This window comes from Alligator sinensis, unplaced genomic scaffold, assembly GCF_000455745.1.
Source record: "Alligator sinensis unplaced genomic scaffold, ASM45574v1 scaffold37_1, whole genome shotgun sequence".
NCBI classification, from domain to species: domain Eukaryota; kingdom Metazoa; phylum Chordata; order Crocodylia; family Alligatoridae; genus Alligator; species Alligator sinensis.
Window position 1 is genome coordinate 3,256,120 of NW_005841955.1, and position 12,564 is coordinate 3,268,683.

The 12,564-nt window shown below is 39.0% G+C and overlaps 1 protein-coding gene across 1 annotated transcript in view; it reads right to left on the reverse strand.

Annotated features, from left to right (window-relative positions):
* The window catches only part of CD109 (CD109 molecule), a 152,151-nt gene that overhangs the window by 34,097 nt on the left and 105,490 nt on the right, over window positions 1-12,564 (reverse strand). The window contains exons 22-27 of the mRNA XM_014518445.2: window positions 10,696-10,809; window positions 9,589-9,807; window positions 8,086-8,230; window positions 7,432-7,608; window positions 4,078-4,159; window positions 284-512 (exon numbers count right to left, since the gene is read on the reverse strand). Coding sequence (XP_014373931.2) covers window positions 284-512; window positions 4,078-4,159; window positions 7,432-7,608; window positions 8,086-8,230; window positions 9,589-9,807; window positions 10,696-10,809 — 966 coding nt within the window. The remainder of the gene's footprint in view (window positions 1-283; window positions 513-4,077; window positions 4,160-7,431; window positions 7,609-8,085; window positions 8,231-9,588; window positions 9,808-10,695; window positions 10,810-12,564) is intronic.

Sequence of the window (12,564 nt, forward strand, 5' to 3'; positions counted from 1 at the left end):
AATAATTCTATTGAAGTTAATGGGACTGCTCACCATCCTTAAAGTTATATACATGCTTAAGTGCTTTATTAGGATCTCAGGTCTAAACCTGAAATCTCACACGATGGAATAACCAACTGTGTTAAGTTTTTGGAAGGGTAATCTATTATTAACGATAAAATTGAATGATCTCATTTTGTTAATTAGTCCTCAGTTCCTTAAAAACTTCAAAATGATCAAGGATTCTTGTGATAGCACATGAAATATTTTATTAGCTACATGCAATATTAATTAATTTTAATACCTCATCATTTTCATAGCCTAATAGGGTTGTCACAACATAAGCAGTAAGAGTTACTAGACTGTTACTCCCTCCTTGAAGTCCACTGTGTATCACTTTTCCAGGCTCCGTGAATTCACCATTATGTTTCTGATGTTTGACAATCCAAGCAGCTGTTCTCGTCAGCACATAAGGATCAATATCTATGAATGGGCGAGCTTGAATGAAGCATCTTAATACAAAAGCCGATAACCTTTGGGAAAGGGTTAGACAAATGCAAAACATTAATGATTTGCTATATTTCAACCCATTTACTGTATGTACACGAATGTAAGTCAACCCTGAATTTAAGATGACCCCTCATAATTAGATTCTATACCTGGAAAATACATATTTTTAAATAATTTTCCAGGTACAGAATCTAATTATTGGAGGGTTGTCTTGAATTCATCCCCCTCCCCCTGCCATATGAAGGAAAGCAATACCCACTTCTACCACTCTCCCCCTTGTCCTCTGTCCCCCACTTCTTTCCTTTACAGCCTTCCTGCCCCCCCCACCAGCATCCCTCACCCCCAGCTCCCCACAGCCTCTGCCCCTCCTCTCCCACTCCCCACAATCTCTGCCCCTTCCCCCACAACCACCACTCTCCAGTCTCTGCCTCTTCCCCTTCCCTGCCCTTACAGTCAGACATTGCCCAGGCTCTGTTCCTTCCCAGAGCACAGCAAGTGGAAGTGCAGCCCCTGCCAGCCATACAGTGCTGCTGACTGGCCATTTAGGGGACAGAGTTTTCATGTATTCTGTCCTCAGCCTGAGCCAAGCTGCACCTGATAGTTAAGGGGGGAAGAAGGCAGCAGCAGGGAAGAAGCAAGGGGGTCAGAGGGCAAGCAGAGGGGTTCTGTACTGGGTCTGACTCTGGCCCCAACCTGGGCTCAGGGCCAGAGTCAGAGGAGCTACCCGCCCACCTCTACTTTGCATGTAAATCTAAGACAAGGGGCTTTTTTCCCCCAGCTGAATGGGGGGAAACACTTTGTTTTAGATTCGAGTATTATTCAAAATGCAGTTGTGTCCAATGTGTTAGATGATTTCCAGACACAGAATAAAACAAACCCTGTCTTGAAGAGTAAACAGTCTAAAGTTAATCAGCAAGAAAATAAAGTGAACTTTTTTGTCCTTAAAACTATGCTCTTTTTGAATATTTTGTCCATAGAACTGTGCTTTTTAAAACTTTACCATTTCAAAACTACATATGATTTATATGTCAAAACATGCATTTCTTTATTCACATGTTGCTCATAAATTAAATGCATCTGTATGCCTTTTGAAAGATCAGAGATTTAGTTTGTCAAGCTTTAGGTTGTCAAGACTACCCATAATGCATGAAGTAACAAAATAATGAATATGATTTTAAGAAGATGCCTTTCCATATAACCACATTATCAAAACAACCCTTTCTGCCGGAACTGTTTATATTCTGAAGGTTCATTCTGACCCCTTCATAGGGTCTAATATTACAATACTTATCTAACAGACCTCAAAGTCTTGGCAGCGTCAGGCTAAGAATCTGATTTTCTCCAGTTCATCAATGCCAGATGTATTCTAAATCCCCGTGTAGTCAATGAAAATTGTGACTGACTTAAGAGGACTTTGGATAAAGCCAATAATTTGAACTCTTCTGTTAAGCTTCAAAAACTACACATAAAAAAGCAAGTACACTAAAGCTGGTTAAATATGGATTAATTAGCTGAGCAGCTTCAAGTGGTCTGTGTGGGTCACTGTTACCCAGTCAGAGCATCTACGCAAGACACTTTAGTCAATCATTTGACTAATTAGCTCCACAGTAAAGTGTCACTGTCTATAAGTGCAGTGCTATAAGGCAGGAGTAAGCTAATTAACTTTGCCATAGGACAGTACTGCCTGACACACGTACTATCCTACAGCGGAATTATTTACTCTGCTGTAACACGCATGTAGACCGGGGCTGGCTGGGGCACGAGAGTGCTACAGTGTGGGGGCTGCCTGCTGACTGTCCACTGCACTGCAGTGGGGGCTGCCCTGCATTGTAGCACCCTCATTCCCCAGCTAGCCCCTTCACAGATCCCCCAGTTCCCTATCAGCCAGGGCCATGCCACCCAGGCTCAATGTGCTGTGATCCCAAGTGCACATATAAACGTTGCACCCAGAAGTAATAAACTCCAGTGTGAACTGTGTCATAGTTTGTTCAGGCACACTAATTTCACATGTAGATGTGTCCAGTGTACATCTAAATGGTAGTTTTCAGCCATTTAATGGGCTTTTTAAGCACTTACACACTGTCTGCAGTTCTATTAATGAGGCAGCATAGATGTACATATATTGCATACATACAGTAGACTACACACTGGGCAGGCAGCCAATGTACATGCATAACTCACAACATTGAAGGTGGACAAAAACCCATGACTGGTGAACATTAGATGATCACAGGTTTCCTTCTTGCTGAGCCTGCACAATATATTTTAGGAGATCCTGAACCATAAAGGAAACTGGGCAAAGTACATAAACTGCAACTGCCATGGGAGGACAGTAGTTTTCCTATGTTTGAGCTCCAATAGTTAAGTGACTAGGGAACACATCTAGGTTCTAAGGCCCCCTCACCCAGAGTAGACCATCACCTATCTGTCTATCTGGAAAACCATCAGTATAGTACAGAGCTTTTCATTGCATGTGGGTTAAACAGTCTTTGAGGATGCAGAAAACCAGAATAAAACCTCAGATGCAACTTTTATTCCACATAACACCTCAAGATAAGAGGCAAGAAGGATGCTTGAAGGGATATAGTTGGCCCCCTGTGCAAGGACAAAAATGTCACACCCAGAGGCTCTGCTTGGCACATGTGCAATGCAGTGGACAAGTTCTCAGCCTTTGGTGTGAAAAGATGAAAAAGTTGTTCAGAACTATGATGATGAAAACACCATATATGCATTTGGACAGCTGTACGATTGATGAGTTCCCCTATTGTGCATCTTCAGAACAACATTCAAACCTTCTTATAACCTCATCAAATCATCCTTGTCTGCCTATGTCCTTAGACAAACACAGCTACAACCTATACCCCTTCTTAACTACATAGCATTTGGGAAGGTATCTCCTTCCTGATACAGACCTCATACACTATTCCAAGAAGATACAGGGAGCTCCAAGAATCCCCAAACCCAGGCACTCTGTAAATTAACTCTAGTGTCCCTCACTAACCCTATATAAGGAAAAGTAACAAATGTAAACTACAGTCCTTCTGGGCAGCTATGGGTAATCAAAAAGTTGTCATAATTTAGGGAGCTGTTGTAAATTATGTTGGTGGCTACTTCAGCCCATAAGCAGCGTGGACTTGAAAGGACATCATGGTGGGTTACAAGCTGGAGTTCTGACTTATTGTGCTATGCTTGTAAAGCCCACAGCACCAAATCCCACCCTTTATGATATATGAAGAAGCCAAATCTACAGTGTATCCATTAGCTTCTCTAGAAAAAATGTTTTAAATGCTTTCTGTCTGGTGAACCATTCTCTTAGATACTAATATTGCCTCTAATTATTTTATTCAGTTTCTTCCCTGGTGAAAACTGACTCAGCACTCATTCTTTTGCAAGGGTAAAAAAGTGTTACTTTAATAATGATTTTTTAAACACCCTTAGAAGTTGACCTACACATCTAATGAAAACCAGACAGCAAGCTAGTATATCTGGACATTTTTACCAGTTTAACACAGATTTCAGCCCAGTAAAACATTCAAACAATTTATAAAATTCCAAAGTGACTAGCTTCTTTTATCTGGCAAAACTTACCAAGTGCTCCCAGAGGAGTCACTGTTTCCAAAGGCACTGAAAGAGCCATCATCTCTTTGGTAGAGAAGCTCTCTTTGGTATCCTGAAGGGACAAAAGTAAAAGTCAAGTATTGTATGAATTATTCTGAAGAGGACGCAAACTATAGTGTCCTTTGGAAAACATGAGAAAAAGTTTTCTAATACTGGAGAATGAAGAGCAGCAGAACTTAATGTCAAGTTTCACAGTATTTCTGCCAAATATGCAGAAGCAAATGGGAGAGAGATGTTGCAAAAAGTAGGTTGGAGTAACATGAAGGATCTATCTACCAAGGTTGAGATGCAAGGCTTTAACTCCCTGTTATCAAACGTAGTCTTAATAAAAATCAATGCAGATTTCTGGTGAATTAATAGAAGTATTAAATGCAAGACATATGAAATTATAGTTTTAGTCTCTGCAGTGCTAGTTCAGCTTCACTTGCAGTTCTGTGTCCAGTGTATGATACTAATGTTTAAGATGGAAGTAAAGAAACAGGAGAGGGTCCAGATTTTAAGATTAAGCAGTGCAAAACTTTGACAATACATGGCTGACTGGAGGCATCTTAAGACAGCTTTACCTGATTGCCAGCCTAGTTCTATTTTAAATTTGTGATCACATTTTTGAGAATAACTTAGCTTTTTCTCTCAGAAACTGAAATTCCAAGATAGTCACTTTAAATCCCATGACTGAAAGCAAAATTTAAAAGGCAACTTTCACTGTGCTTTGTTTTAGTTAAATACAATTAAGTTAAAAAAAAGCAACTCTGGCAGCTTTATGGATCTTTTCATTCCCAAGCAGTCAGTGAAGATTATTTTTTAAAGATGCATTTTTACTGCATTCTCATTCAGTTATCTGAAATAAAATCTGTTGTGAATTAAACTGTATGACTTTCTTTTTAAACTGAATTTTTAAGAGACTGTATTACACAACTAAACCAGAGCTAAATGTCAACTTTAAAATATGGCATGATAGTTAGCAATTAAAAAAACAACAATTCTAAACCAAAAAAATTAATTGTTGAGTGGGAAACAACTGAAAGCATGAAACAAAAGGCCTGAACATTTGCATTTTAAAGTTGTTGATTTTTCTTTCTTAAAATTAAACTTGTTTCAAAATCTTTACTGCTTTAGCCATAACACAGTCTTAAAGAATGCTGTTCTAATCTAAAATCTAACACGAGTTAAATAAAACAATGCATTTTCTCTAAGTGACATATTTAATATTTCAATTGTGACTCATTTAAGAATAACTTAATGAAAGTGTTTTTTTGGATAACTTCAGAAAATTGTGGCTGCATAACTCAGGCTTCAAAGAGTAACAGATTACTTTCAGAGTAATGGTTAAAATTACAAACATCGTTGTTTTGTTTTGATTTTCTTTTTATTTTGCAGCCATACTGTATGACTGGTTGAAAATATTCCATCTTACCATTTTTGAGTGAAAAAAAGAAAATCTATTATTAAAAGAGTGCTTTCAATGGAAAATTTTGACTCCTTGTTGAAATACTGAACATGGTAAAACCAAAACATTTCAGAAGAAAAGCAGAAAAAATATTCTATTTGGAAATGTTACCATAGTCTCTCATGGCAGTTGCAGTTTATGTATTTTGCCCAGTTTCCTTTATGGTTCAGGATCTCCTAAAATATATTATGCAGGCTCAGCAAGAAGGAAACCTGTGTCACCAGATATGTAGTCAGGCCCATAGAGCAGAATGGGAGCATGCAGTACATAAAGTTCATAATGCACCTCCAAATTTTCAAATCGGAACTTTTGGTTTTCCTCGGAAATGTTTGTTTTTAATTTTTTTTACTCAAAAATGATTTTTTTTTCCCTTGAAAATTGTTGCTGAAAATTGTTTAAATGTGTTTCATTTTCAAGCAGACAAGGTTATTTGGGTAAATCTGGTATCTTTTATTAGACCAACTTAAATATTTGAAAAGTTCTTCTTAGCAAGCTTTTGGGCACAAGCACCCTTAATCAGCTGAAGAAGCATCTGTATAAATGTTCATTTCTAGTAATGGAAAATTACTACTTGCAACTGCCCCCTTTCCCCTGCTCCTTGTGCCCTCTCCACACCAGGGTGAGCCTGGTCTGGGGAAAGTGTGGGCTGCTCTGGTCATCTCGTTCCCAGGGGACTTGAAGCAGCAGGGCAAAGCCCACTGGCCCTAGCTCACACCAGAGACTGGTGTGAGAAGCAGGCAGGAGTTCCCTCTGCTCAAGTCCTGGGGCCCAGTGCACTGAACCCCAAGGCAAAGTACCCAACACTGGGACTCCACACACCTGGGACTCCAGTGTGAGAAGCAGGAAGCGGTTTTACCCCACTCTTCTAGAGAGTGCCTCCATAAGCCTTGTTCCTGATGTGGCCACCTTCTCCTTGAAGGCTTTTAAGTCTCAGCTCCCGCTGCTCAGCCAAGTGGCATGGAAGGCAAAGGGAAGCCAGCTGGACTGTGAAACAGGCTCAGGAGGCTTTCTCCAAGCCAAGCTACCAGCCACAGGCTTTTAAATTGCCATCCTTGCTGCCCAGCTGAGCAGTGGGGATGGGCAAGGGGGAGCAAAGGGAAACAGGTGGGGGGCAGTGCCACTCCGAGCACAACTCCCCATGCCCAGCAGCCAAGCAGAGCAGCTGAAGCAGGACAGTAATGCCCCTGCCAGCTTCTCAAACTCCATTGAGAAGCAGGCAGAAAGCAGTTGGCAGCTGCTCCTCCCCTTCCCTCTTAGTCTATGCCTTCTCCAAACTGGGGTGACCTCAGTCTCTGGAAGGCGCAGGATCCTTTCCCCCAGCTCCAATCCTCTTCATCCCCAGGGGGAGTTAAACCCAAGGAAAGTGTGCAGACATTCAATCTCCAAAGAGAAACTCTCCTGGGAGTGATTTGTACCTGCCTATTGCCAGGTTATTTTTCTCCCAGACCAGGCACAAGAAAAAGCTCAAGTATCTGCACATTTGATTTCTAACAGGAGAAAAGCAATTCTCCCAGTAGAAACTGAACATCTATACATGGCCTAACTTGTACCCTTTATAATCCAAGGAGCAGTCAAAAATGCCCAGACCTTCATTTTAATCAAGCAAGAGAATAATCAGTTTCAAGAGTGATAATATAGATCTCCTTTTACAGTATGGCTTTAGTCTGAAAAAATAACTATCTAGAAATGGCATCTTCATACTCAGCACACCTTGCTTTTGGGATGAATAGAGAACCAAAATCACTACAGAAAAATGCCATAAACTGAATAACCTTAAACTGAATGCTAATTCAGATTCCAAATGCAGAGCCACAAATAAGATATTTTCTGCTAGTAAATTTTTTTTAAACTAGGACCTTTTCTGAAAGTGTACAGACCTTCTCTCATAAAAGATATAGCCTTTGATTTAATATCCTCCTTTAATTGCCTTGTCTTAGTCAGATATTCCAACACATAAATATTAGGAGCAAAGTTAATCATGTTCTGTTCACCACAGCCATAAGGCATCTTAATCAGAGACTCCAAACCATTGATAGAAGGCCCAAGGATATCACCTAAAAGATAAAATTAAAGTTCAATGCTTATACATGTGCATATATGGTGATATCATTTTTAAAATTAGACTTTTCAATACTATAATATCCAGACACAATCCTCTTCAAGTTCCAGTGCCTTTATTCTAATATTATAATTAAGCCAACATGAATATAAAGGCAGAGTCAACATACAAACCAGCAACTTCACAGTGTTAAATATTGCTAGGAAGATCTCTAATGGACTACTATTCAGAAAGCCTCTTCCAAGGCCTCTGAAAGTCTGTTGAACTAATCCTGTTTGGGAAATGACCAAACTCATTTCTTAAGGGAAGTCGTAATGGCACATTGTAACTCCAAGCCTTATATTGGAGGCTATGGAAGCTCAGCACAAATTGAAACACTCAGCTTTATATTTCATAGATTACTGTCTGTGAAAGAGACAAGATTGCTTCCCAAAAGATAATGACAATATAAATAGGATAAAATAATTCTTACCAATAGCAGTGACTTGAACTCTTTCACTGCCACTTACTACATCAGAAGGAAAGTTGAAATGCAGAGTTTTTGATATAGTTTTTGGATCATTCCCAGTCAAATCCAAGAGAACTGCCTGTGAGTAGGACTGTTCAAGGCCCTCAGCCTATCAATATAAACAAAGATAATTATTTTCATCTCCAGTATTTTATTTGTTGTGTTTAGGTTTTTTATCATGCTAATTCATAAAGTGTTATATTCAAAACACCTAAACCATTATGCTTCATACTATTTGCTAACACAGCAAAAAGTAGCATATTCGCGCGTCTGAACTGATACATATTTATTTTTTGCTTAAAACCACAGATGTGCCTTTAGTAACTGTTCTATCAAGATGAGGTTCTAATAAGGAAAAATAATATATAGAGCCTGATCAAGTCTAGTGAAGTCAGAATCTTTTCACTGACCTCAGTGGACTCTGGATAAGGTCCATTCATCACAGTAGTCTAAGACAAAGGTATCACATAATATGCAACACTATGGGCTTATCTATACAGAGAGGATTTAGTTCAAAGCAAGATGAATCTATGCAAATACTTCAAGTGTGTGCATTTTCCATTAAAAAGTCATCAGAAAACACACAAACTCAAAGCCGGGACCAGAACCCAGTTTCCCCCTTTACCATTAAGTGAGGGAATCATGCTCCCTCTTCCCCTCTTAATAATCCAATAGATGTTTCTTTTTGACAGGTTGAACAGATTCAGCTGGAAGGGTTTACCATGTCCACACCCCAGAAAAGCCTGCAGTGGTTAGGATGCTGTCTCAGGATGTGAGAAATCCTTGAATGTAGTGATGAGAATTGAACTAGGGTCTCCTAGACCCACTCTGATATTGTATAAAAGAAGTACACCACCACCACCACTACACCTTTCTAATGTATGCCAAACTATGTATGGGGGAAGGCCTAGTAAGAGGGTCCTGACTGATGTTAAATGTGAAAAAGGTGCTGAGCTGCAAAGCCCTAGAGCCGAGAGAAGCAGTTCTGGGCTGGTAAGTATAATGGCACCTTAGTTTTCAATATTAACATTCTCCCAGTACTTTGTTTTGAATAGATTCATGCCACTCCCACAATACAGAATTTTTCATGTTAAAGATCTGTTGACCTCAAGCCAAATGTTACAATTACAATTCACTTATTAGAGGCTTTTGTCAAAAAATTATCTGACACTGAACAAATTATAAAGTATCAGTATCATCCCACACCTGGTCCTGCAGCTCCCACTTCTACCAATGGAATGTGTCATGTGATCAAGGATTTGTACACCTGAGTTCTATGGGGCTTTTCATTATTATTATTTTTAAAAGCAAATCTAAAGCAATTTGAGGAAAGGTCTCTTTAAAAAGAAAGCTTTCTCCTAAAATTCTGAAAAACTTACAAGAGAAACATCTATTGATTTGCCTTTCTGAAACATTCTGAGTTGTTTTTTATAAAGTTTGGAATGAATGAAGTCTTTAAATATTTACCTTCACTAAAACTTTCTGGAGAACAGCATCAGAAGCAGTGGGTGACACTGCTGTCACTTTGATAGGGATCTCCCCCAGCCGTTTTGGTTTGATTGGGAAATTAACAGTTCTTCCATCTTCACTTGGTACCAACACAGACTGTTGGTTTCCTGTAGCGTTTATTTCATTGGATGTTATAAGAATTTCAAAAACATCACTGATATCCAGGGTCACTGTAACCTATGAAAATAAAATAAAATGTGATATTTTAGCAACAGATGTTAATCCTAAAGGCTGTTGTTTTACAAGATGTAGATTTCTGAGCATATATAAAAATACGTCTGGATTTTTCCATGTCTTCACTGAAGAAATAATAAAGACTTTGAGGAGATGTATTCAGAATTACTTTTGGGAGCCTTGCAGTGTCTGGCAACATTCCTGAATCGAAGTATAAAAATATGGACAAAGAGGAAAGAGAGGGAACATGGAGCAAGTAGAAGGATGAAATAAGTAGAACACAGGAGAATGGAAAGGAAGAAAGATCTTCAGGGAAAAACAGAGTAGAAGCTAAAAATCAGAGGGAAGAGAAGGAAACTGTCAGGAGACAAATAACATAGTTGAGAAAAAATAAGTGAAATATTAGAGCTTATCTCAATATGTGTTCGCTAGCCTGAGCTCCATTCATTGAACTTAATGAGAGCACTCAAGTGTTTCAGAGTAACTGCCATACAGCGACTGGAAAGGCTTAGGAACACTATGTATGCCAATTCAGATCCAATTCAAACCCGTATCCTACTTCTCACCAATACCATTGAGATGAAGCACAAATAAATCAAGGTGCTTTTGACTGATTTGTGCAATGATTTTACCTTAGGAAATGAGATATTTCTGATGACTGCAACAACAAAAAATATGAGTGATAACCAAGTATACATATATGAACTGACTCTAGGAGAGCTACAAGAAGCAAGATTTGTCTGAGAGAATAATTTAATGAACAAACTCTATAATTGAGAGAAATGTTAGACAAGCTCTCAGGCACAAAATACCCTTTCTTGGGTCTAGGAGGGCTCACAACGATCAATACATAGCAGAAAGGTAGGGTAAAATGCCAACAAGAGGGTTTACCTTGGTCTCTTCTTTCAAGTAATTGAAGATATTTATTTCCAAAATAAACTGTTCTCCTCTGGTAACAGAGTAAGGAAGGTTCAAGGAAATGAAAAAAGGCTGAAATGTTTCTAGCTGAAAAATAAAAAAATATATACAACAGTGAATTCTTGCAGTCACCAATTAGCTATTACATTGGCTACAGTTCAAACTCAGACCTTTTTTAAGCAGACTTTGTCACTGGCAACCTTAACTAGACAAGTGCATCATGTACTAAGCTATAGATGGAGCTTGAGTGAAAGAAACTGTTAGCTGACAGCAACCAATACAGCCTTCTGAGGACTCTACAACATGCTCACATGGGAGCTGTGGGGTTCTTGGCAGTACTGACCATCAGACTGCTCTGTAATCTGCATGCTTAAACATGGATTGAAGATCTAACTTTCGAAATGTGGGTTTGATAGTTCTGAGTGTACCTGTCCTTTGGAATTCTATAAAAGAAAGTTGTCAACTGTTTTGAAACCTAAGTAATGTATGATGTTAGAATTTATTTCTTCATGGCTCTACATTTATGCCAAGGAGCATCCTCTCATTGACTTGTGCAAAACAGAATAGGGCCTATGGGGAAAAAAAATACTGAAAAATAATGGACCCTCCTAATTTTTGTTTTACTGACTGTATGGATTTTAATTTGAACTTTGTATTTTTAAATATTCCCTGTGCATAAAAACCATGTTTCATTCCATAATTACATTTCTGAACTAAAGAAAAATCTCAACTATAGAAACCCACAGGCAAATTCACTTTTGCCTGTGGAGACAAGCTTTTTGAAGAAAATCTTTGCCCTATTGAAATCAATGGCAAACGTCAATTGATTTTACTGCAGTCAGGATTTCCTCCCCTCCCTCCCCCACAATGATTAAACATGCAGTACAGCCATCTGGGAAATAACAGCTAGTGTGAAAATTTAAATGAAAAATACTGAGTTTTGTTTTCATCAAAGGTTTTCTTGTAATCACTTTAAGTTCTCCCCCAATAAAAAACAAAAATGGATTCTTTTTCAATAGCAAAGCCTGACATTTTTCAGCTTAAAATAGAAAATAAATGGGGAGAGAGGAGGATTTGGGGGGAAGGAAATTTCTACTTTCCATAAAAAAAAAGTTTTAACAGATAAATTTTACCAGTATTATCTTTAAAGAATAACAACATTCTGTAGGAAAAGTTCCATAGAAATAACATAACTAAGCTAACTCTCATTTGATAAATAATGTTAAAGTACATGGCCCAGATTTATTTTCTCTGTTTCATAGCTTCAAGGATAACCTTGGCATGTGTTCCCCTTGCAAACTACCCAAATGCAAGGATGTGTGCCCAAGTATATAATTTCATATAATCTGAAATCAGTTCCATAGATTTTATAGACATCAGGGCTGGAAGGGACCTCGGAAGATCATCGAGTCTAGCCCCCTGCCCAAAGGGCAGGAAGTCAGCTGGGGTCATAGGATCCCAGCAAGATAAGCATCCAATTTTCTCTTGAAGGTGTTCAATGTAGATGCTTGAACCACCTCCGGTGGCAGGCTGTTCCAGACCTTGGGGGCTCGCACAGTAAAGAAATTCTTCCTTATGACCAGCCTGAAATGGTCTTGCAGTAGTTTATAACCGTTCAACCTCATCATCCCTTGGGGCGCTCTGGTAAACAAACGTTCCCCCACATACTGGTGGTCACCCCTGATAAACTTATAGGTGGCCATCAGATCACCCTTGAGCCTGCGGTTTTCCAGGCTAAAGAGCCCCAGGGCTCTCATTCTATCATCGTAAGGTCTGTTTTCCTTGTCACAACCCAGTGATTTTGGTGCCTCGGCACGATGGAATTTTCCCGCCACATGAGAG